Source organism: Lissotriton vulgaris, chromosome 9 (genome assembly GCF_964263255.1).
Source record: "Lissotriton vulgaris chromosome 9, aLisVul1.2, whole genome shotgun sequence".
NCBI classification, from domain to species: Eukaryota; Metazoa; Chordata; class Amphibia; order Caudata; family Salamandridae; genus Lissotriton; species Lissotriton vulgaris.
The window spans coordinates 143,934,691-143,960,739 of NC_141697.1; the positions used below are offsets into that span (position 1 = coordinate 143,934,691).

The 26,049-nt window shown below is 51.7% G+C and overlaps 1 protein-coding gene across 1 annotated transcript in view; it reads left to right on the forward strand.

Moving 5' to 3' along the window:
- The window catches only part of SPTBN5 (spectrin beta, non-erythrocytic 5), a 2,284,272-nt gene that overhangs the window by 2,250,634 nt on the left and 7,589 nt on the right, over positions 1 to 26,049 (forward strand). The window contains exon 70 of the mRNA XM_086937224.1: positions 1,891 to 1,983. Within this exon, the coding sequence (XP_086793350.1) occupies positions 1,891 to 1,983 (93 nt within the window). The remainder of the gene's footprint in view (positions 1 to 1,890; positions 1,984 to 26,049) is intronic.

Genomic DNA, 26,049 nt, shown 5'->3' on the forward strand with positions numbered 1-26,049 from the left:
GCCCTATTAGGCTCCTTAGCATCAAGACAGCCTTCCTAGTGGTGATAACATCTGCCCAGAGGGTCAGTGAGCTCCAGGCCTTGCCATCTGTACCTAACCATCTTCCGAGACAAGCTGGTTCTTTGAACTAGAACTTCCTTTCTGCCGAAAGATGCCACTCCCTTTCATGTAGGCCAGTCTATCACCCTGCCTACTTTTTATGCTCTGCCGAATTCCTTTTAGTAAGAAGCGCGACTCCATCAACTGGATCCCAAAAACATCCAATCAAGCTTGACAGCGAAAGAAAGCAGGGCGGACGACTAACTCTTCTTGGGGTATGTCAGAGCGAAAAAGGGTAAGGCTCTGGATGGATCGTGTTCTGCATTAAAATCTGCTACATACTGGCTAAGAAGCAACCCCCTGTGGGTATGCATGCTCATTCCACCAGAGCGAAGGCTGCCACCACTGCATTAGCATGGAGGGTTCCAGTCTTGGACATCTGCCAGGCAGCAACATGGGCTTCTCTGCACAGGTTTAGAATGCACTAATGCCTGGAAAGTCAGGTCCATGTAGACAGGCATTTTGCCTGTTCTGCTCTGCAAGTCTCTAGTCTGAATTCATTCTGCAGACCCAGCTCCAGAGAGGTATTGCTTGGGTATCTATTCTAAGGTAAGGAATCTGCGGCTAGACGTCTCTATCAGAAGAGCACGTTAGTTATCTCCTGTAACGCCTTATCTGGTAGAGACTCTATCTAGCCACAAAATCCTTACTGACCCACTCATGCTCCCTGCTCATGAATAGATTTCTAGGGTCAAGGCTGTTTCCTTTCCAGGGCCCTAGTTTGTCAAACTAGTGGTCAGTGTTTTCATGGATCCGTACTCCTGCAGTGGAAAATTGTGAAAAGAAACTGACGTCAGCGTGCTAGGGTGGCACCTATATGGCCACGTGTACTGCACTCCCAGCGCTGACAACGGCAGGATAAGCTGAGCGACGCCGCCTTCCGGTGCACAATGGTACTAGTAAGGAAGGAATCTGCAGCTGGATAGAGTCTTTACCAGATTAGGCATTACCATAGGTATGTAACTTGTTATTTTCCTCTATACAGTTCTTTTTACCCACATACACTTTGTTACAAGTTAATTATCTTTCTTTTTTCCTATTAGTGTAAGACTATATCTTATGTATTAATAATCATTTTGTGCTTAGTTTTATGTTATTCTGTGGTATACTTTTTTGTGTGTGTCTGACATGTTGACCTTTTCCATAATAATTACAATAAAGATATTTTATTTAGAATGTGGATACATGAATCAGACACTACATAAGCAATACATACCTTTGCTTGATCCCAGATAAACAATATAAGTGTTAATGGAGGAGAATTGCCTTCACGATTTCAATACCTGGAAACTACTAAATCACGCTCCTGACATCAGCTGCAGTGTCAAAGATTTATTTCACATAATTTCCTTTCTGGACCTTGCGAAAGAGTTATGGTGAACATAGGATCTATACCCCTGCTCCTTGGGAGGTCAGAGTTCAGCACATGGTTCTTCTGAATGCAGATGGTCCTAGGGACACATGGGCTGGCTGCAGTGCTATAGGAGTCAAAATTAGAAGCCCTGGGTTCTTTATATGACATCAGACACATTTCCTTATGTCACCTGGTGTAACTAAGGCAGGGTGATGTCGGATAGGGAGCGACCAGATCTTACTGAACCCTGACAAATACGCCACTGTGTTCAGTATGTTAATAAAGTTCATTTCTGGGACACCATGCAATGCAGCAACAGAGCTGGGGGCAATTTTATTTGCATGGTAGTTTCATGATTTAATGAATGGATCTTAAAATCACAGCTCAAAATTACTTACTACTGATTTTGTACTAATGAATTACTTTTGTATCTATAGTTTAGGTGCCCAGGCAAGGTCAATGAGCTTTCCTGTACCGCAGAGTTCAAGGGAGTCTACCGAAAAACAAGCAAAGAAGGACTTACTACTCAGGTAAGAGTAGCGAGTGTGAGGGAAGAGATCCTAGTTCATCTGCTTGACATCTTCCTAAAAACGGAGCCTCTTGTAGTTGAGTTATTCACACCGCTGTTGTAGGCTAGCGGATATCTTTTTAAAACCTATATCCCTCATTATTGTTAGGTACTGCCAACTTGTAAATCAGGGATATTTAGTACAGATTCCTGGCAAGCTGTCCTCTATCCTACCATAAGTTAATGTAGCCTTGCTGAAATATGTACTTTGGACCTGAACTTGCAAAAATAATTTTGCGGTGAGGATCCCTACTTTTGCTACTGCAAGGTAATCATAAGGAAAAGATGCCCAAAAACAATCCTAGGTTCCTTCAGTTTTGTGCAGTTCTTCAAATGATAAAAGTTTAGAATGTTAAAGGTGATGCTTTTTTCCCCAGAGTTTGATATCCACACATAAGGTGGTATAAAAAGGATGGATGGAAGTGCCTGAATCCAACTGAACCATCTTTAATTATTCAGGGTGCCTTTTAGCTTATCTGAAAGAGACACGTTAGTGATAGATTCCTTACCTTAGAATATCCCCAGGCGTCAGACTGGATCCGGAAAGTTTTGCGTAGCAGTACCCTTGCGCGTCGGCAGGCGTCGTCTGCGGCTCCGCGTCCGTCGTCGGCGTCGTGGGCGCCGTGATGACGTCGTCGGAGTACTTAGACGCCGCCTCCGCGTGCTGGCGTCAGTTCTTCTTTTTTCCGCGCCAGCCAGCGCAGATCTGGAAAGAGCAGTTCCCTAGTCACTTTTTGACTAAACTTTTGTGATCTTTTGATCCATTTCGGAGTCTTTACGACTCCGACGGTGCCGTTAGGGATGCCCGGATTCAAGCATTGCGACGAGTGCGACCGTACCATGTCGGTCACGGATCCCCACCGCTTGTGCCTGATGTGTTTGGGCGTCGACCATGACGACGAGGCCTGCTCCGACTGTCGGGCCCTTTCGAGGAAGGCCAGGCGGGAGCGGTCCCGCAGGCGACTCGAAATCCGCCAGTCGGCCCCGCGCCGTGTGAGGTCCCGGTCCCGGTCCCACGGGAGGTCGAGGGACAGGTCGCGGGGACGGAGCCGTCACAGCTCCGGGAGTCGGCGCCACTCCTCCGGGTCCAAGTCGTCAGGTAAGAAGCATAAGAAGTCGAAGAGACATCATCGCTCTTCTGACTCCCCCCGACGCTCGCGCCATGAGGCCGGGGGTTCGGGTGACACTGCCCACGCGGCTCCTCGGGAGTCGCGGGCGCCGCGTTCGGCCCCATACCCCCCGGTCCCTGGGCTGAACGCGACGCCGGAGGAGATCGAGCGTTTCCTCATGGCCATGAGGTCCCTTTCTCCTCCGACGGGTTCCGCGGTGCCTTCGGGCCCAGTGAACCCGTCTGGGGGCCCTAGTGGGTCGGGGGCTACGACCCCGTCGGGTGCTTCGGCCTCGACGTTGCCAGCGCCTTCGGGCCCGGCGCCGCAGGGCTCCTCGATCCCGACACCGCCGGTGCCCTCAGGCCTGGCGCCGCAGGGTACAGCGGCCCCGGCGTCGTCGCCGCCTTCGGGCCCGGCGCCGCGGGGCGCCGCTGGACCCTCCTCGGGCGATGGATCGTCACCGGTGGACCTTACGACCCCCCCGGCGTCGGTCCGTGTGGTGTCCCCTCCGGCGTCGTCCTCGGGCGGCGCCGTCCCCGATGCCTCCTCTCAATCGGTTCCGATGTCGGGACGACGCCTATCGGCGCCGATCTCGACGCCGTTTGGGGACTTTAGTTTCTATGAACTGACCCCATTCACTTACGACCCTGAATCTCAGGAGATGGGGGAAGAGGAGGATTGGGAGGGGTCTGAGGACCCTCTGACCAGGGAGTGTCAGTCTAACATGGACTGGACAGGAGACCTTGGGGAAGCCAGTGGCCTGGACACCACTCCAGACACTGGATTTGTCTCTCCTCCTACCGTGGCTTCGGAGGAGGGAGCTACCTATGGTGTGGTGTTGACGAGGGCTGCCAAGGCCTTGGGCCTTGAGCTCCCCGTCTCGGCCGTGAGGACTAACCTCCTCACTGAGGTCCTTAAGCCGCAGTCATGCTCCATGGAGCCTCTGCTGCCGTTTAATGAGGCCTTGACGGACGTTCTTTTGGGCACTTGGTCCAGGCCCGCTACAGGTTCGCCTGTAGATAGGAACGTGGCCAGACGCCACCGCCCGGCCCCGGGCGACCCATGTTTCCTGTCCACCCACCCCACCCCGAGAGTCTGGTTATCCAGGTCTCTAACTCCCAGACCGCCTTCCCGACGGCCCCGCCGGACATGGAGTCCAAGAGGTACGAGGCCTATGGCAAGAAGGTCTTCTCGTCCCTTAGCTTGGGACTGCGGTCTTCCAACACCGCATACCTCTTGGGCCGTTACACCCACTCTCTGTGGCGGAAGTGCTGCCAGAGTGTCCGTTTGAGGTACGGGCCAAACTCGGCTAAGCCCTAGTGGAGGGCCGGGACGCAGCAAAGTATTCATTCAGGTGCGGACTGGATACTACTGACTCGCTGGGCAGAGCGATGGCTACGACGGTGGTGATACGACGCCACGCCTGGCTGAGATCCGCCAACTTCTCGGCAGACGTCCAAAATACACTCATGGACATGCCGTTCGATGGCCGTCGCCTCTTTGGCGACAAGGCAGACCACGCGCTTGAGCGCTTTAAGGACTCCAGGGCTACGGCCAAGTCCTTGGGCCTCTCGGCCCGCGCCAGCAAATGGGTGCCTTTCGCTCCTTTCGTGGCCAAGGAAGGGGCGCCCCCACACGTGCCGCCAGCCACTCGCCGCAAACTGTCGTCCAGCGCGGCGGCGGCCGTGGAAACCGCCGTGGAGGCGGTCGGGGAAACAGGCGGAGCCAGTCCACACCTGCCCCCGCAGCATCCGCCTCTAAACCCTCCTAGTCTGTGCTTTTCGGCCCATGTGACGCCAGTGGGAGGCAGGGTTCGCCATCACCACTCTCACTGGTGCACAGTCACTTCGGACAGGTGGGTGCTGCAGATCGTCTGAAGGGGATACTCCCTCCCCTTCGAGACGACCCCTCAAGCCATGCCACCGCAACACCACCGCGTATCGGGGGATCACTTGCGGCTCCTGCAGGAGGAAGTTTCGGCCCTCTTGGCCAAGGGGGCCATTGAGCGCGTTCCTGGGCCAGAAGTAGGACGTGGTTGCTACTCCCACTACTTCCTGGTACCCAAGAAGGGCAAAGGGGGCCTACGCCCGATCTTGGATCTGAGGAACGTCAACGGCTTCCTCCGGAAGGAGAAGGTCTTGGCTGCCCTAGACCCAGGAGACTGGATGGTAGCGTTGGACTTGCAGGACGCATATTTCCACATCCCCGTCCTGCCGGCCCACCGGCGTTACCTGCGGTTTACGGTAGGCCTCGAGCACTTTCAGTTCACCGTGCTCCCCTTCGGCCTTACCAGCGCCCCACGGGTGTTCACGAAGGTGATGGCGGTGGTCGCAGCTCATCTACGCAGGTTAGGGGTCTCAGTCTTCCCCTACCTAGACGACTGGTTGTTGAAGGCGGGCTCGCCTCAGGCAGTCGTCAGCCACCTCCAGACTACGGCGGATCTCCTGCACCTGCTGGGATTTTCCATCAATGTGCCGAAGTCACACCTGTGCCCCTCTCAGAAGCTCCTTTTCATCGGAGCGGTTATCGACTCGGCGCAGTTTCGGGTTTACCCGCCCGAACAGCGGGTTCGGGATATACAGGCTCTGATTCCGATCTTCAGGCCGCTATCCCGGGTTTCGGTCAGGTTGACGCTGCGGCTTCTGGGGCTGATGGCCTCCTGCATCCTTCTGGTGCATCACGCACGGTGGCGGATGCGGGCTCTGCAGTGGGACCTGAAGTTTCAGTGGGCCCAGCACCGGGGCAACCTGTCCGACCATGTCCTGATCTCGGAGGGCACTGCGAGACAGCTGCAGTGGTGGCTCACGGACCGCGATTGGGTCAACGGCAGATCCCTCTCCCTTCCCCAACCGGAGCACGTGGTTGTGACGGACGCGTCCCTCCAGGGCTGGGGAGGCCACTTGGGAGAGGCGGAGATCAGAGGACTCTGGTCTCCGGCGGAGTCCCGGCTCCATATCAATCTGTTGGAGCTACGGGCGATTCGTCTGGCACTGAAAGCATTCCTCCCGTCTGTCCGAGGGAGTGCAGTGCAGGTATTCACGGACAACACCACCGCCATGTGGTACTACAACAAACAGGGCGGAGTGGGGTCATGGACCCTTTGCCAGGAGGCTCTGCGTCTCTGGCAATGGCTGGAACATCAGGGCGTGACTCTGGTGGTTCAACACCTGGCAGGTTCTCTGAACGCCAGGGCGGACGAACTCAGCCGTCGGTGCTCGATGGATCACGAATGGCGTCTGAACTCGGACGTGGCGCAAGTCCTCTTTCTGCGATGGGGAGAGCCTTGGTTAGATCTATTCGCCACCGAAGAGAACGCGCAATGTCATCAGTTCTGCGCGTTGGAATTTCCAAGGCGGCACTCGCTCGGAGATGCTTTTCGTCGCGAGTGGAGCTGCGGTCTGTTGTACGCCTTTCCGCCTATACCTCTTCTGCCCAGAGTGCTGAAGAAGATCAAGCGCGACCGGGCACAAGTCATCCTTGTGGCTCCGGACTGGGCACGAAGGTACTGGTATCCCGAGCTACTCAGTATGTCAGTCGATCCCCCGGTTCGTCTGCCTCTTCAGGAGGACCTTCTGTCGCAGCAGCAGGGGACGGTCCTCCACCCGAACCTGTCCAGTCTCCACCTCCATGCTTGGAGATTGAGCGGCGACAGTTGAGGCCATTTGACTTGCCTCCTGAGGTTTGCAACATCATTCTGGCAGCCAGGCGTCCCTCCACAAAGACGGTATACGCCTGCAGGTGGAACAGATTTGTGGCATGGTGCACAGCAAAGGCTGTGGATCCCCTCAATGCCCCTCTCTCTGAGGTTCTTCTCTTCCTTCTTTTTCTTGCCCAGCAGGGCTCTGCTCTGGGCACTATCAAGGGCTATCTTTCGGTTCTTTCAGCCTTTCTGAGGCTGCCTGACCAGCCTTATTTGTTCAAGTCCCCTATCGTAAATCGATTCCTGAAGGGCATCACTCATACCTTTCCTCCTGTTCCCTTCGTGATGCCTCAGTGGGACTTGAACCTGGTTCTAACATTTCTGATGTGCGCTCCCTTTGAGCCACTTCACAACTGTCCCCTTCGCCTTCTTTCTTTGAAGACTGCCTTCCTGGTAGCCATCACCTCTGCCAGGAGAGTGAGTGAGCTCCAGGCTCTCTCTTGTAAGCCTCCTTTCCTTTCAGTCCATCCGGACAAGGTTGTTTTGAGGACTAGGCCCTCCTTCTTGCCTAAGGTGGTCACGGCCTTCCACATTGGGCAGTCCATCACATTGCCCACCTTCTTTCCGCCTCTGCACCCCTCGAGAGAGGAGGAGAGGCTCCACCGTCTGGACCGAAAACGTGCGCCTGGACAGTCAAGTCCGGAGGGACGGCTACTTCGGCCGTTCCGTTCTCCAGGACTTTCTGGTGTAGATATTGGTTCGCAGACCCACCACCACGGGGATGGTATTGCTGGGGTATCTATTCTACGGTAAGGAATCTATCACTAACGTGTCTCTTTCAGATGCACAAGTTACTACTTGTGTAACGATATATCTGTAAGAGACATTAGTTAGTGATAGATTCCTTACCGACCCACCCATCCTCCTCGTTCTGCGAACCGGTATCTAGGGTTAAGATCATCCCCTTTCAGGGCCCTAGTTTCTTGGCACCAGTGTCGGTTTTTGTCATGGCTCTGCGCTTCTGGCGCGGAAAAGCTGTGGCTAAGAACTGACGTCAGCACGCGGAGGCGGCGTCTAAGTACTCCGACGACGTCATCACGGCGCCCACGACGCCGACGACGGACGCGGAGCCGCAGACGACGCCTACCGACGCGCAAGGGTACTGCTACGCAAAACTTTCCGGATCCAGTCTGACGCCTGGGGATATTCTAAGGTAAGGAATCTATCACTAACTAATGTCTCTTACAGATATATCGTTACACAAGTAGTAACTTGTGCTTCTGTTCTATTTCAGACAAGGGTCAAATGGAAAAGGGGATCCTGCTACTTTTAGTGGTTTTGCGTCCACATATCTAACTGGAGTCCCAAAGGAAATTGATTAATGTTATCATTGCTGGTCAACATTACCTTCTCTTCCAGGGGATCCTCATCAATAGTCATAAGCACTGAATATTCCCGCCCACGTGCGGGAACGCCGGAAATAATATAAAAATATATATGTAAATCACATATAAATAGCTCCACATACATGTATGCACATATATCATTTTTTCTCACACCAATGCAGCCCCAAAAGTGAGGCTAAACAATGTAAATACTCATACATGCACTGAATTAGCAATGAAATAAAAAACACATTAGGTCAAATAGCCCTTGAACTCTGTGTTTTAATGAGCAAAACACTCATAAACTCTGAAAATTGCCAATAAATAGACATTGTTAGCCCACAGGCTGCATTGTAAAGCAATATCACAGAAAATGTAACCATTGTCAACAAAAACTGGCACCGTGCCTTTAAGGCAGCCATGCCCCCTGGCTTCCCATCATGCCTCAGGGGTGACAGTTAGATCAGTTGTTCTTTCCGGCTCCTTCAGTCAGGACCCTGATTTACCAGCTCCTACCTTTTTTTGGCTTTCTGTCAAAAAATATTACTTATTTTCCTCAATTTTTACTTTTCACTCGACGTCTTTTATGCTTAGAGTGTCAGTGCTACCTTTCTTCACTTTCAAAAAAAGGAATTTTTTTGTCAAAATGCCTTCTCTCTTTGACACCTGCCCATCCTGTGGGAAGAAGAAGGCCACGACTGATACACACCCTGTGTGTATCCACTGTCTCCTTGAGACACACTCAGCAGATTCCTGTGAACACTACACAAATCTTTCTAGGAGAACCCTCAAGGATAGAGAGAGGATAAGAATATATGGCCTCTCCGAAAGAGGTAGGTCATCTAAGAGACAGAAAAAACGACGGGCGCGATCGACGTCGAGAGAAGTCCCGACTTGTTCACCTTCGGCGTCGGGATCGGCGTCGAAGCTACCAGCAGCGACGAAGATGATGTCGAAGACGGTGTCGAAGATGAGTCACCTTCCATCGATGATGAAGACTTCAAAGTCGAGATCCAAAGTACCTTTGCCGACGTCAACCAGGTGACGTTCGGCGTCGAGGGAGAGGTCTCCATTGACGCAAGGGGGGCTCAACGTTGAGACAGCCGTCATCGATGCAGCATCACAAGCCCTTGACAGCGAAGCTTGCTCCGTCAACGCCTATTCATGAGCGTCCGACGTCGAGGCTTACTCCGTCGGCATCTCATCATCGACGCACGACATCGAGGCACACTCCGTCGACGTCCCATCATCGACGCTCGACGTCGAGGCCTACTCCATCATCGCCTCACCACCGGCGCTCAATGTCGAGGCACACCCCGTCGTCGCCTCATCACCGGTGCTCGACACCGAGGCAATCAATCAATCAATCAATCAGACAGATTTGTAAAGCGCGCTACTCACCCGCTAGGGTCTCAAGGTGCTGGGAGGCGGGGAGTCGCTACTGCTCGAACAGCCAGGTCTTGAGTTGTTTCCTGAAGGAGAGATGGTCCAAGGTCAGCCGTAGGTGGGTGGGGAGGGAGTTCCATGTCTTGGCCGCCAGGTAGGAGAAGGATCTTCCTCCGGCGGTGGATCTGCAAATTCGTGGGACGGAGGTAAGGGCGAGGCTAGCGGAACGGAGCTGGCAGGTGGGTGTGTACAATGTGAGGCGGCTGTTGAGGTATTTCGGGCCTATGTCGTGGAGAGCCTTGTGTGCGTGGGTGAGGAGTCTGAACGTGATCCTCTTGCTGACGGGGAGCCAGTGCAGGTCTTTCAGATGTGCAGAGATGTGGCTGTCGTGGGAAATGTCCTGGATGAGTCGTGCAGAGGCGTTCTGTATGTGTTGGAGTCTTTTCCGGAGTTTGGCTGTGGTTCCAGCGTAGAGGGTGTTCCCGTAGTCCAGACGGCTGGTGACGAGGGCCTGGGTGACCGTCTTCCTGGTTCCGGTGGGGATCCACCGGAAGATCTTTCGGAGCATGCGCAGGGTGTCGAAGCAGGAGGACGAGACGGCGTTGACTTGCTTGGTCATTGTGAGGGAGGAGTCCAGGATGAAGCCCAGGTTGCGTGCATGGTCCGTTGGCTTGGGTGCGGTGCCCAGGGCAGGGGGCCACCAGGAGTCGTCCCAGGCAGAGGGGGATGGTCCCAGAATTAGGACTTCCATCTTGTCTGAGTTCAGTTTCAGACGGCTGAGCTCCATCCATTCCGCGACGTCTTTCATTCCTTCCTGGAGGCAGGCTCTGGTGGTGGTGGGGTTGTTGGTGAGGGAGAGAATCAGCTGGGTATCGTCGGCGTAGGAGATGATGTTAAGGTTGTGTTGGCGTGCGATGGATATGAGAGGGCTCATGTAGACGTTGAAGAGGGTGGGGCTGAGTAAGGACCTTGCAGAACACCGCAGATGACTTCGGTGGCCGTGGATCGGAACGGGGGAGGCGAACTCTCTGGGAACTTCCGGCGAGGAACAAGATGATCCACTCCAGGGCCGTTCCTTGGATTCCGGTGTTGCTGAGGTGCTGTATCAGGGTGCGGTGGCATATGGTGTTGAAGGCTTCTGAGAGGTCTAGGAGGATAAGGGCAGCCGTTTCCCTGTTGTCGAGCACGGACCTGATGTCGTCGGTAGCTGCGATGAGGGCGGTCTCGGTGCTGTGGTTTGCTCGGAAACCGGACTGTGAGGGGTCGAGTGATCCGTTGGTCTCGAGGAAGGCGGAGAGTTGTCTGTTGACGGTCTTCTCGATGGCTTTGGCTGGGAAAGGGAGGAGCGAGATGGGGTGGAAGTTCTTGAGGTCTGTGGGGTCCACTGTGGGTTTCTTCAGGATGGCGCTCAGCTCGGCATGTTTCCAGCTCTCCGGGAAGGTGGCAGATGCGAAGGAGCTATTGATGATGTTCCGGAGTTGGGGTGCGATGATGGAGTTGGCTTTGTTGAAGATGTGGTGTGGGCAGGGGTCGGTTGGGGAGCCGGAGTGGATGGTGTTCATCAGGCGGGTGGTGTCTTCGGTGGAGATAGGGGTCCAGGTGCAGAGAGTGGTGGTGGGGGCGTTGGTTCGGTGGTTGGGTGCGTGGTCTGTGCGCCGAAGCTGTTGTGTATGTCGGCGATCTTGCAGTGGAAGAACGAGGCGAGTGAGTCGCAGAGGTCTTGCGAGGGTGTGATATCGTTGTTGCAGGCGCTGGGGTTGGAGAGCTCTTTCACGATGCTGAAGAGTTCCTTGGTGTTGTGGGTGTTGTTGTCCAGTCGTTCTTTGAATGTAGTCCTTTTGGTGGTGCGGATCAGCTGGTGGTGTTTGCAGGTGGCGTTCTTGAGGGCTGTCATGTTTTCTGTTGTCTGGTCGTGGCGCCAGGCTTTCTCTAGGGAGCGGCAGGTTTTCTTGGAGTTTTTGATGTCGTTGGTGAACCACGAGGCTTTCCTGCTGCCGGGTCTGCTGGGAGGGTTCTTCAGTGGTGCGAGGTCATTGGCGCAGTTGGTAAGCCACTGTGTGAGGTTTTGGGCTGCTTTGTTGGGGTCTGTCGTGCTGGTGGGTGGGTTCTGGCTGAGGGCGGTGGTGAGCTGGTCGGCGGTGATCTTGGTCCAGCTTCTACGGGGAACCTGTTGCGGGTGGTGGTGGTTTGTTGTTCTCCTGAAGTTGAAGTGGACGCAGCTGTGATCTGTCCAGTGTAGTCCGGTGGAGTGGCTGAAGGAGATGTGCTTGCTGGAAGAGAAGACGGGGTCAAGTGTGTGGCCGGCGTAGTGGTTGGGGGTGTTCATCAGTTGCTTGAGTCCGAGGTTGGCGAGGTTGTCCAGCAGGGCGGCGGTGTTGCGGTCCTTGCTGTTCTCTAGGTGGAAGTTGAGGTCCCCTAGGAGGATGTAGTCTGAGGAGGTGAGGGCGTGCGGACTGACGAAGTTTGCGATGGCTTCGCTGAATTGTGTGCGTGATCCCGGGGGTCTATAGATGAGAGTGCCTCTGAGGGTGGTCTTGGGGTCGGTGTGTATCTGGAAGTGAAGGTGCTCGGCGGCGGTGAGGGTGTAGTCGGAGTTGGTCGTGATGCGGATGGTGTTTCTGTGGACGATGGCGAGGCCTCCTCCGGTTTGGTTGACGCGGTCCCTCCGGGTGATCTTGTAGCCATCCGGAATGGCCATGGCGATGTCGGGGGCTGATGAGGCGTTCATCCAGGTTTCTGTGAGGAAGGCGACGTCTGGTGATGTTGTGTCGAGGAGGTTCCAGAGTTCGATGGCGTGCCTGTGGACGGAGCGGGTGTTGAGCAGGATGTACTTGAGGTGGTTGTTGCTGGTGCTTGGCTTGGGGGGTGCGGTGCAGGTTCGGAGACAGGTGAGTTTGCAGGCGTGGCAGATGAAGGGTCCGTGGGTGCTTTTCAGGGTGGCTCGGTAGCAGGTGGGGTTCCGGCCGGCGTTGAGTGCATGGAGGGAGGCGGCGTCGTAAGTCCGTCGGGTGCGCTGGCATTGTCGAGGACCAGGGTTCCTGGAGCTGGGCGCGGTCCAGGCGCGGACGGGCGTAGACGGGCTTGCCTTTGGTGCGCCTTCGCGTGAACACTGCGCGTACGCGAGGCAGCCTCCGTCGACGGCGCACCCCCTACGCTCGTCGTCAAAGCATCCTCCGTCGGCGTCAAAGCATCGACGCTCGACGTTGAGTCATAAGTCGTCGGCTTATTAACACCGAAGCCCGACGTCGAGGCAAGTCTCTCCATCTGAATCTCAGAGGCGTTCGACGTCGAGCCATAGATCTCCGCAAGGAGAAGTTCAACTGGCCTCTGCGCAGAAAGCTACGACCTCGAGTTTACCAGCTCGGTCGCCAGGTCACAGAACACGGTCGCAGCAGAGATCTCCACAGACGGCGTTGGCGGCAGAGGGAGAGTTGACCTCAGGGGGACACTCTAGATCTACAAAACATTCTCCTGGGAGCAGGAGTCTTACTGCTAGAAGAAAGAGGGGTCCAGCGGATCAGACATCACGAAGTCGCTCAAGATCCCACTCTAGAAACTCTTCCAGAGAGAATTCACCTCCAGTGAGCATTTCATCATCTTCTTCAGGCTCTCACTCCTCTCACTGGAACAGGTCCCCAGATGTGGTGATATATTCCTCCCACAGTGAGAGGTCCAGGCACTCTCCTGCTCGTTCGACACATGAGCAGAGGAGAACACCTCCTCCAACAAGTTCACCTGTGAGGAGAGATACTCGGAAATCGCCCTCCATCAGATTATCATCAAGATGGTACAGGCCTCTCCATCATTGGGCGTCATACAAAGACACAGCGGCCAGGCTGGCAGCAGATCGAGACGGGCCAGTGTCCAGGGTCAGAGAACGATCACGCACCCCGGTGCGCTCCGGCAGATGGAGGTCCAGGTCTAGGAGCAGAAGAAGGGAACGCAGATCTCCCACTTCTTCCTCTTCCCCTACTCAATCTCATAGGGGTTGTTCTCCGACCTTAACGGACAGTTCGCCATCCAGAATATCTCCTGTGGATGAGATTTTTACCTTCCATGACATCTTGGGCAGAGGGGCTCTTAAGCTAGGAGTCCCCATGACAACGCAACAGACCAAAACCTCAGTTTACTGAGACTTTGCACCACAGGTCTGCGCCCAAACCCCTGCTACCCTTGGTTTCGGTGATTATCGAACCGGTCATGGAGGTGTTCCTCACTCCAGCGACAATAAAGGCCACTCCAGCGCGGATTCTCAAGAAATACCGCTCACCAGAGGAGGATCCACTCTTCCTCAGAGCCGATCTGCCACCAGACTCGGTAATCATTGCAGTGGCGAGAAAATCCCATGCTGTAGCTTCCTCGTCTACGGTACCTCCTCATAACGAGAGCAAGTCACAGGATTCATGGGGAAGAAGAGTCTGCAACACCTCCGCCTCCCTCCTAAAAGTGTCCAATGCGGAAGCGCTTCTGGGCGTTATGATAGGTCCCTGTGGGATTCTCTGCAGCAGTTCATCGAGAAACTTCCACAGGTGGATCGGAAAGACTTCAAGGAGATTCTTTTGGAGGGCAGCCAAGTCTCCAACCAAATCATCAGCGCTGCAGCGGACTGTGCGACCCTCTCAGGGCATGGCTATGCTCAAGGAGTGTGTGCAAGAAGGTCTTCCCGGCTGCGTCTTACTGCATTGAAACCTGAAGCTCAATCCCGTATCTTGAACTTGCCGTTTTCAGGAACATCGTTGTTTGGGGCAAGTACGAATGAAGAGATGCAGCGGATGAAAGCAGAATTGGACACTCTTAAAGCTGTGGGGCTTGAAAAGAAAAAAGAGTTTTAAAAAAGATTTCGCCCCTACAATAAAGGCTCTTCCGAGCAGAGGGTTCAAACCCCTCATTGGCAGAAGGGTCAGGACCTACAGGTTCAGCACGAATCTAAATATAGTGGTAGGCGTAATTCCAGAGGCGGTGGAAATCAGAGCCAGGGCAACCCTCAAAACAAAGCCCAATCTAAACAATGAGTACTTCCTTCCCCCAGCGCCGTTAACCACTCCAGTGGGGGGAAGCATCGCTGATCATATGGAAGAGTGGCATACCATTACAAAAGATCGCTGGGTGTTAGCTACACTTTAGAAAGGATACTGTCTTCGTTTCCAACACCTACCTCCACCCGTTCCTCCAATGCCAGCATCAAGTCATCAGCTGGACCTTCTAAAAAAGGAAGTGGGGATCCTTCTCGACAAGTCAGCCATCGAGAGGGTGCCAATCTCTCAAAGGGGAAAAGGAGTGTATTCTCGATATTTTCTAGTCAGAAAAAAGGGCCAGAAGGCAGAATACAGACCCATTCTGGTCCTAAGAACACTCCATCTGTATGTAAAAAAAGAAAGGTTTTGCATGTTGGTGCTTCATCAAATATATCCACATCTCAGGAGAGGTGATTGGATGTGTTCGCTGGACCTACAAGATGCATATTTTCATGTGCCGATCGCTCACAATCACAGAAGATTCCTTCGGTTGCGGGTGGGGACCTCTCTCTATCAGTTCAAAGTCCTACCGTTCGGGTTGAAGTCAGCCCCCCGAGTGTTCACGAAGTGTGTCGCAGGGATAGCGGCCGCTCTACGCCGTAGGGGTGTCTTTGTGTACCCATACCTGGACGACTGGCTGTTGAAAGGTCCTTCCCCAGGCAGTGTAAGAAATCAATTTCTGAGCTGCATCAACCTCTGCCACCGTTTGGGTCTGCATGTGAACTTCAACAAGTCAGTCTCACAGCCTACGCAGAAGATACACTTCCTAGGAGCTCTGCTAGACTCTGAGGTAGGAAAAGTGTTTCCTTCGGAGGAGAGACAGTGTTCCATAGCTCAGAAGTGTCAACTGGTGCTTCGCAGCAAAGACCTAAGGGTGCGAAGGATTGCCTCCCTGCTAGGGTTGATGGCATCCTGCATTTTCCTGGTCCTGAATGCCAGACTTCGAATGCGTTCTCTTCATCAGGATCTGGAGGACAAGTGGGACCAGCAATCATTACGCCGGGACGACAAAATCACACTGTCAGTCGCAGCACGAGCATCCATTCCTTGGTGGACAAAGAAGAAAAATATGCAGGTCGGAATTCCTTTCCATCAGCCTCCTCCTGCCCAGATGTTAATCACGGATGCATCTTTGCTAGGATGGGGAGCACACATGGGTCATCTCCAAATGCAAGGTCTGTGGTCCCCCAAAGAGTGCACTTACCAGATCAACATGCTGGAGTTGAGAGCGGTCAACTCAGCCCTCAAAGCGTTCCTGCCCTTGATTCGTCAGTGTTAGTACAGATGGACAACACCATCACAATGTACTTCCTGAACAAGCAGGGGGGTACACGCTCACTGACTCTTTCGCTGGAGGCCCAGAACGTTTGGCATTGGCTCCTGGCTCGCAATCTGTCAATAACAGCTGTCCACCTCCCAGGAGAACAGAATGTAAGGGCGGACGCTCTAAGCCGGCATTTCGAAGACAGAGAAGACTGGGTTCTTAACGACGAGGGAGTCGAAGACATATTCTAGTCTTGGGGGTCGTCCCACCATAGATCTCTTCGCGGACGACAAGAACACCAAATGCCAAGACTTTGCCTCAAGATTCTACCGACCAGGGTCAAAAGGGAATTCCCTTTTGATAGACTTGTCAGGGTCATTTGTGTATGCCTTTCCACCCCTTCCGCTGATCCTGAAGGTGGTGACAAGCTGACGAACTCGTGCACAATAATGATCCTCATTGCCCCAGATTGGCCGAGACAATGGTGGTACACGGACCTTCTCCATCTGTCAGTGACCCCGCACAGGAAGCTGCCATGCAGGCCGGACCTGCTCTCCAAGATGAACGGGAGGATACATCATCCCAACCTTCCGTCACTGAGCTTGGCAGCATGGCTCCTGAGGTAATACAATACGGTCACCTAGGACTGCCGCAAGACTACATGTCCATCTTGAAAGAGGCAAGACGTCCTTCCACAAGACATTCTTATGCTTGCAAGTGGAAGCACTTCTACATGTGGTGTATGCAGAACAATTGCCATCCTATCAAGGGTCAGGAAGAAGGTTTTCTTCCTTCTTTATTGTATCCGGCTAACGCGGGGTTGAGTTTTAATTCTATTAAAGTGCATTTGGCTGCCATAACAGCTTATAGGGCGGTCACCTTCCCAACCTTCCTTTTTCCAGTTGCAAGCGGTGAAGGATTTTCTGCAAGGGTTGAGAAAGGTTTATCCCCCAGTGCGACCTCCGTCACCCCCCTGGGAGTTGAACCTGGTGCTATCAAAATTGATGGGTCCACCTTTTGAACCCATTCATAAAGCAACTTTGCAGCATATTTCGTGGAAGACTGCTTTTTTGGTAGCAATCACTTCAGCTCGCAGGGTGAGCGAAATTCAAGCTCCCTGTGCCAAAGAGCCTTATACAGTGTTCCATCTGAATAGGGTAGTGTTGAGAACACATCCTTCTTTTCTTCCGAAGGTGGTGTCAGATTTTCATGTAAACCAAACCATCTCTCTACCCACCTTTTTTCCCAATCCCGCCACACCAGCTGAGAGGGCATTGCATTCTTTGGACCTGAAAAGAGTTCTGAAATTTTATCTTGATAAGTCCAAAAATATACGTAAGTCTGATCAACTATTTGTCAACTATGGATCGATCAGCCTCGAAACGTTCCATCTCTCAGTGGATAGTTTCGTGTATCAAACTTGCCTATCAATTGGCGCAGAAGACCCTGGGGTTTTCTCCCAAAGCACATTCCACCAGAGGGCAAGTGGCTACTGCAGCTTTTCTTCATAATGTGCCTATGTCTGAGATTTGTAAGGCGGCGACCTGGAGGTCCGTCCATACATTTACCAGGCATTACTGTCTAGATTCAGACACCTGAGTGGATTGCCAGGCCTCCTTGCGGAATCTGTTTAACAGCTGAGTTCAGCTGTCCCAATGGTGTTGTTTGGGTCATGTTTTCTTCTCATTTGCCTGCAGGCGGTTGGTTGGGCTTGCTATTCTATTCAGTGCTTATGACTATTGATGAGAATCCCCTGGAAGAGAAGGATAAGTTACTTACCTGTAATCCTAGTTCTCTTCCAGGGGTATCCTCATCAAAGTCATAAGCAACCCACACTCCTTCCCAGACAAATTAGATATGATCAATGGTTTTCTAGTTTCTTGTTGAGCCCTGTCTTCAGGGTTATGCAAAGAACAACTGACCTAACTGTCACCCCTGTGGCATGATGGGAAGCCAGGGGTCATGGCTGCCTTAAAGGCACGGTGCCAGTTTTTGTTGAAAATGGTTTCATTTTCTGTGATATTGCTTTACAATGCAGCCTGTGGGCTAACAATGTCTATTTATTCACACTTTTCAGAGTTTATGAGTGTTTTGCCCATTAAAACACAGAGTTCAAGGGCTATTTGACCTAATGTGTTTTTTATTTCATTGCTAATTCAGTGCATGTATGAGTATTTACATTGTTTAGCCTAATTGTTGGGGCTGCATTGGTGTGAGAAAAAATGATATATATGCATACATATATGTGGAGCTATTTATATGTGATTTAGATATATATTTTTATATTATTTCCGGGGTCCCCGCACGTGGGCGGGAATATTCAGTGCTTATGACTTTGATGAGGATACCCCTGGAAGAGAACTAGGATTACAGGTAAGTAACTTATCCATCACGCTTGATGGATACACCCACATGAATTGTCGATAAACAACACTGTACAATGTACTCGTTGTATATGCTGATATGTACTACAAGAGAATGTGTTCATCTTGCAGTTTGCTGATTGTTTGTATATTAAAAGCCTAAATAGGAACAGTTGACAAAAAAGCATTACCGTATTGGTCATTGTACCAGTACCCCATCTTGTCACAAAGTAAGATGAACGTTAACATGTCCCTATCAGTTTTACCAACATCCTAGCAGAAGTGTCAGGAAACCTTGCTGCATAAGCTTTCCATGTACAAGGCGTCACAAGAGGCGTCATTGCTCCCATAAACACTATGGTAATCCCTGCTAGTCTCCTTATGTATGTATGTATGTATGTGTGTTCTTATATAGCGCTCGAATTTACCCTTGGGCATCTCGGCACTTGCCTTGGGAACCCGTCCTGGTTTTTCCCTGTGAGATCACCCGTGCTGGGCATCCCCAAGGTGAAAGCCAGGCATCCCGCCGCGGGGGGGTCATTGTGGAGATTAAGCAAGCTTGTTGCCCAGAGCTGCATAGTGTGAACTCGTGCTTAGAGTGGGCACCGAAGCGAGAATTATCGAGTCCATGGACAATTGGGTTCAGGACCCTGCCGCGTCGGGAATTGAACCCTGGTCCCGGGTCTGACCTCAGCTTCAGGGTATGCCTCCTCTAACCAGTGAGCCACACTCACCCAAACCAGACAGAGACCCTGAACTGCTAGGCTTGTACCGCCCATTGGCACTTCTCAACACTGACTATAATTCTTAGCAAAAATGCTGATGGAGCTCTTGGCCCCTCTGGTTCCCGCGCTGGTACACACTGGCCAAAATGGCTTTGTACCATCTTATTGCACGTCCCTAAACCTACGTTGCTTTGCTCGAGTAGCCAGGTACTCAACAGGCCAATGGACAAACTCAGGATAAATCAATCAATCAATCAGGGGTATTTAAAGTGTACTACTCACCTGTTAGGGTTTCAAGGCCCTGGGAGGGGTGGGGTGGGGGGGAGCAGGTGCAGCTCCATTGGGCTCATTCAAAGAGCCAGGTCATGATATCATTTCTAAATTGGGAGATCGTTACAGGTCTTGGCTTTGAGGTAGGAGAAGGCCCTTCCACCCACTCTGTTCCTGTAATAGCGTGAGTCGGTGGCTAGGGAGAGGTCGGCTGAGAGAAAGTTTCTCTTGGGGGCATGAAAGGAGAGGTGGTTTTGAGGTATTGTGGTCCAATGTTGTGGAGGCAACTGTGAAGCGAAGTGTGAATGATTATGAATGATTGGTGTGTGTGTTGGTGACATGAACTGTGGGAATATGGGCCTTGTTTAGAAAAAAACTCTCCTATTCAACCTTTTATTGTATATTTATAATTGTCATTGTTGAATATGTTTGTCCATAACTATGAAATGCTAAATGAAAATGTGAAAAAATGAATCGCAATAATTTATAATAAACTGTTTTGATAAAAAAAGGCGTTTGTTCCACCCTTGGAACCCACAAAAAAACCTTCTGTGGGACTTCATGCCATCTGTCCCACGTCCTTCCTATACATCTGTGGCAACTGTGTGAAGCGAAGTGTGAATGATTATGAATGATTGTGTGTGTGTGTTGGTGACATGAACTGTGGGAATATGGGCCTTGTTTAGAAAAAAACTCTCCTATTCAACCTTTTATTGTATATTTATAATTATCATTGTTGAATATGTTTGTCCATAACTATGAAATGCTAAATGAAAATGAGAAAAAATGAATCGCAATAATTTATAATAAACTGTTTTGATAAAATGTATGTTGTAATGTATCTGTGAGATATCCCTTTAGGGTTCAGAGTGATGTGTAGTCTTTTGGACCTATTGTAGACCTTCCGCCTAAACCTCTGGGCAGGTTCCTTTCCCTGTTTTGATCCAATGTTGTGGAGGGCCTTGCAGGCATGCGTGAGCAGCTCAAAAGTTATTCTTCTTTCAATGTGAAGCCAGAGGAGGATCTCGGAGGTGTTGGGTAATGTGGTTGTGCTGTGGGATATTGAGGATTAGCCTGTCTGCAGTGTTCTGGGCGGTCTTGAGTTTGCAGAGGAGTTTTTTGTTGATTCCAGCTTAGAGGGTGTTGCCGTAGTCCAGTCTGCTGGTGATGAGGGCGTGAGTGAGCGTTTTCCTGGAGTGAGGGTATCCATTTGAAAGTTTTATGTAGAATGCTGAGGGTGTTGAAGAATGTGGAGGAGACGGAGTTGATCTGGCGATTCATAGTGAGCGATGAGTCCAATATGATGCCGAGGTTACGTGCATGGTCTGTCAGGGTGAGTGGGTTTCTGAGGGTGGGGGAGGCCACCAGGTGTCGTCCCATGCGGAGGGGGTGGAGCAGAGAATTAGTACTTCTGTTTTCTCTGAGTTGAGTTTCAGGCAGCTGTTCTTCATCCAGGTTGCAACGGCTTTCATCCCTTCTTGGAAATTGTGCCTGTTGATGTCAGGTTCCTTGGTGAGGGAAAGGATGCGCTGGGTGTCATCGTCATAGGAGACGACGTTGAACCCATGATATCTGCGAGGGGGGGCAATGTAAACATTGAATAGGGTGGGGTTGAGGGAGGATCCTTAGGGTACTCTGCATCTGGTGTCTGTCGGTTCTGAGAAGAAGGGTGGGAGTCTTATTCTCAGCGTTTTGCCGATGAGGAATGAGCGCATCTAGTCTAGGGCCTTTCCTTGGATACTGGCGTTGTGGAGTCTGGTGGCTAGTATGCGGTGGGAGATGGTTTCAAAGGCTACTGATAGGTCCAGGAGGATGAGGGCTGCCGTTTGTTCGAGGAGGGCACGGATGTCATCTGTGGCAGCAAAGAGGGCAGTCTCGGTGTGGTGGTTGCTGTGGAATCTGGATTGGGAGGTGTCTAGGATGTTACTGGCTTCGATGAAGTATGCTAGCTGGGTGTTAACGGCCTTTTCAATGACCTTAGCTGCGAAAGTAAGCAGTGAAATGGTTCTGAAGTTCTTGAGGTCCGTCGGGTCTGCGGAGGGTTTCTTTAGGAGGGGGTTGACTTCGGTGCGCTTCCAGTTGTCAGGGAATGTGGCGGTCTCGAGATAGAAGTTGATGGTTTGCCGCAGCTTGGGTGCGATGGCTGTGGCGGCCCTGTGGAAGATGCGTGGCGGGCAAGGATCTGAAGGTGCTCCAGAGTGGATGCTCTTCATGATCTTTAGGGTGTTTTCTATCGTGGGTTGGGTCCAAGTAAGTAGGGTCTGTTGGGTGGGGTCGCTGGGGGTGGGGGATGAGGTGGTGCAGAGGTCTTGGCCGTCGAAGTTGTCGTAGAGTATTTTGATCTTGAAGTGAAAGAAGGAGCTGAGTCTGTTGCAGAGGTCTTGGGATGGAGGGATGTCTGTTGTTTTGCTGTTGGGTTTGGCAAATTCCTGTATGATGGAGAAGAGTTCCCTGGAGTTGTGGGCATTGGAGAGGATTCTGTCTTGGAGGAAGTTCTTCTTAGTGGATTTGATGAGTTGATGGTGTGCTGTGGTGGCTGTTTTGTGTAGGCGGTGCGTGTTTCCTGAGTTTTGCTGTTTCTACACATCTTTTCCAGTCGTCCGCAGGAGCACTTGGATTCTTGGAGTGCTGTGGTGAACCAGTTTGCTTTCTTGTTGTGTCGTCTTGTAGTCTTCTGGAGGGGAGTGAGTGTGTTGGCGCAGTTGGCGATTCTCTAGGAGGGTGGTGGTGTTGGGATCATTGTGGCTGTCCAGGAGGAAAATTAGGTCTCCAAGTAGTATGTAGTCTGTGGAGGGGACGGTGTGGGGTGTGATGAGGTCGGGATGACGTTTGTAAACATAGTGCAGGGGCCAGATGGTCTGTACATGAGGGTTCAGCGGAGCGTCGTTCTGGGGTTGGCCTGGTTCTGGAAGTGGATGTGTTCCATGGGGGGTGAGGCGTTGTCCGAGTCAGTGAATGTCATGCAGAGGGAGCTTTGTGGATGATGGTGAGGCCTCCCCCTGGGTGGGGGGTCGGTCTTTTCTCAGGATCTTGTATTCATCGGGGATGGCTGTTGCGCTGTCGGGTTTTGAAGCTGGGGTCGTATGATGTTACAACACGATCTTTTAGATCGCGGTACATCACAACGCAGGTTTTGACTTGCGCTGTAGGGTGCTGGACTTAGGAATAGTTAGATTTACTATTCCATCACCAGCCTACGTACAGTAGGGAAGGTGTTGGAATAGTAAATCTACTATTCCTTAGTCTAGAGCGCCCTCCAGCGCAAGTCGTGGTAACAACTTGCGTTGTAAAAGTCGCGTGGTAATGGCAGCGCGGTGTTTTGACCGCGTTGTCATGGATGTTTCCCGAAGCTGGTGTTGGTCAAGGTCTCTGTGAGGAAGGCGACGTCAGGCGTGTGAGTGTTGAGGAGGTCCCAGCTCTCTATGGTGTGTCTGTACAGGGAATGCACATTGAGGAGGATGCATTTCAGTGGTTTGGGTGCACTGGCGTCCAGTGGGCTGGGGCTACTCCTGGGGTCCAGAGGTGGGTGAAGGTGCGGCGGCAATGGTGGCAAGAAATTGGGCCTTGGGTGTTGCTCGGTGTTAAGAGGTGGCAGTTGCTGCTGCGTCTAGGGTTGAGAGCGTGAAGGGTGCTGGGGTCATAATGGTGGGGTGTCAGGGGACCAGGTTCCCTGGCACTGGTAGCGGTCAGGTCCCGGACCGGCACAGATGGGCTTGGCTTTGGTGCGCGTTCAGTGCACCAGCGGCATGGCAATGCAGTGGCCGCCATTAAGTTCGGGTTGGAGGGAGGGCAATCTGCTGGGAGGCAGGAGCAACACCCTAGGGGGGAGGGACCAAAGGGGCAGAAGAAGCAGCGATCACGTGACAAGGGGGCAAAAAAGAGGCAAAAGAGAAAAGAGGCAAAAGAAAAAAGAGGCAAAAGAGAAACGCCAAAACCAGAAAAAGCAAGAAAGTGCCAGGCAGAAAGGGTAAAAGGAGAAAGAGACAAATTGAAAGAGCAAAAAGAGAAAAACTGGCACAGAGGACACGGAACAGAGTGGAATTGAAGCAGAGCAGGGTGTTCTTACACTAGACCACCACGGATGAGGCGCAGGCAGGAGCCTGCGAGTGGAGGAGGTCCTACTTCTTGATGTAGAAAAAGCATTTTATATTCTGGAATGGGAATAACTATTCGCCATCCTACTCAGATATGGCCTTGTCAATTGCTTCTTGCATCCACTTAAACTTTTATACACCATACCCCAGAGTGAAGACGGGGCAGGTGGCCATTGGTCATGGCACTAGTCAGGGATGCCCCCTGTCCCTGCTCTTGTTCTAGCATAAATATACAGGTAGTAGTGTTCCCTTACAGGGAAATGTATCCACATTCACTAGGCATAAAATAATCTAACAATAATTGAGCATGAAAAATACAAGTGTTCTACTATATTTCTGTACACGGGTGCTAGGTTAGCCCCAAACACCTACTACCTAACGGTGTTATCAGCACAACTCAATGTGCAACCAATTTAAACACAAAAACGGAGGCTCTTACAGCACACCACTAGTCCTTATTTAGTCCTGATTAAGTTTGTCACATCCTTGGGTGTATATATATACCCTATACTACAAACGGAGACAACTCAACAATATTAATCAAAAACAGAAATCCAGTAAGGTCATTCTTCTTGCTGTTCAGTAGTCTTTATTGCTAGCTGCGCTTTTGTTTAATCTGGGTGTTTGGGCACTGCTGGGATCTCTTTTAACTTTTAAAAAAAAAACTGTTTTGCACTTTGTGACCTGACCGATCTACCTGTTCTATTTCTTCAAGCCTGCCTAAAGTTCCGCTCGCTGCTCGCTCCGACCTTGGCCCACCACAGCTGTTGCTGCTTGTGTGGAGGGCGGACCGGCAGAGCGCGACACGCACCCCTCGCAATCCCAAGGCAGGAGCACATAAAAGAGGCACTGAAGCAGGGCGCGCGCTGAGTTGCTAGCCGCGCTTTTGTTTAATCTGGGTGTTTGGGCACTGCTGGGATCTCTTTTAACTTAAAAAAAAAACTGTTTTGCACTTTGTGACCTGACAGGCCTACCTGTTCTATTTCTTCAAGCCTGCCTAAAGTTCCGCTCGCTGCTCGCTCCGACCCCGGTCCACCACAGCTGTTGCTGCTTGTGTGGAGGGCGGACCGGCAGAGCGCGACACGCCCCCTAGCAATCCCAAGGCAGGAGCACATAAAAGGAACCTGATGCTCAAAACGCGCGGCGGACGCGCGCAGCGGGCGCGCAAAAGGCAAGCCCGTCTGCGCCCGTCCGCGCCACGACCGGGCCTAGGGCCAGGGACTCTGCCCAAATAGAGCCAAAACAACCGCTCACGAGAGACTTTATATTGTCACTCAATCCTGGCCTTAGAGCATGCGCCCAGACCCTGACCATGGCAAATTGGGAGGGGTCTCTGGGTTGTAATCAATGTACGGTAATGTATGGGTCTTGCGAAATGGCACAGGAAGACGATCATTCAAAAGGCCAACAAGGCGGGCTCATCAATGCAAGATCAGTGAGCAAGCATGCCTTGCACGTTTTTGATCTAATAGCGGAAGGGGATTTAGACTGCCTCTTTATAACGGAGACATGGCTGAAACCCTGGTGCAACCCGGATATTGCGAACGCCCTATCCCCGGGTTACCTTATCTCAATGGTAGATAGACCTAACCAACGCGGAGGAGGCCTTGCAATAATCTATCGGGATACCATGAAGTGTTCAACATACGATCTTCCGGACCTCAAAGGAGCAGAAAGTATGGGCTTTTCAATAAAAGTCCATGACTCGTTCACCTTGGCAGGAGCATTAATGTACCGGCCACCAGGACAGCAAAATGAGATCCTGGTGAGTATTGGGGAAGTACTCAGTAACCTAGCGCTCAGGTCCGCTAATTTCACACTTTTAGGGGACATAAATCTGCACCAGGACTCTTCTACACACCCAGCGGCAAACTGCTTCAAGGACATAATGACCGTCCTAGGCCTATCCCAGCTCACAATAGATACCACACATAGGGCAGGCCATAACCTTGACTGCATTCACTCCAACCTAGAAACACTTAATGTCAAACGGCCACTGATACAAACATGGACAGACCACAACTTTATCCCTTTCAAACTCCCACTTAAGGGTCGTCTAGTGGGTAAGATTAAGAGTACAGTAAAAGCGACAGCACCGCCACAGAGAAAACCCTGCTGGAAGACCATCATAGGACACCCTGGCTTTATGAATAAAGCCCTTAAGAAGAGAGCCTCCCTCACAGGAGATCTGATTAGGGACACCCGGCTATTTGGGGAATTGATAATGGAACTTAGCATAAAGACAGGTCCTACTGGCTCTAGAATAGTCCCCAGAAAGGAAGCACGGAATAAGAAGACATCCGCACCCTGGTTCTCACTGACCCTAAAAAAAAAGAAGGGGAGGTGAGGATTTTAGAGCGAGAATGGCGCTGAAAGTATGGAAAAAATGACCTGAATATGTATAAAACGGCACGGCGAGAATATCACGCCTTGATAAAAATGGCGAAAACTAATTATTACTCGGAAGCTATAAACAATAACAGTAATAAACAAAAAGAATTCTTTAATATAGTAAATACTTTTATGAATCCCAAATCCTTGCAGAAAGAAATCCCCCCTTCCCAAACACTCTGCAATACCATAGCAGATTTCTTTGAGGATAAAATTCATACTCTTATCAAAGATTTCCCTCTACCTATGTCACTGACTGAAAATTGGGTTATTAGGGCTAGGACAGGTGTAGCCACTATGAGTAGGTTCTCTCCGATTAATCGAGAGGATACCGGGGCAGCCATACTGGCCATAAAATCAGGCTCCCCGTTTGACCCTTGTCCGCC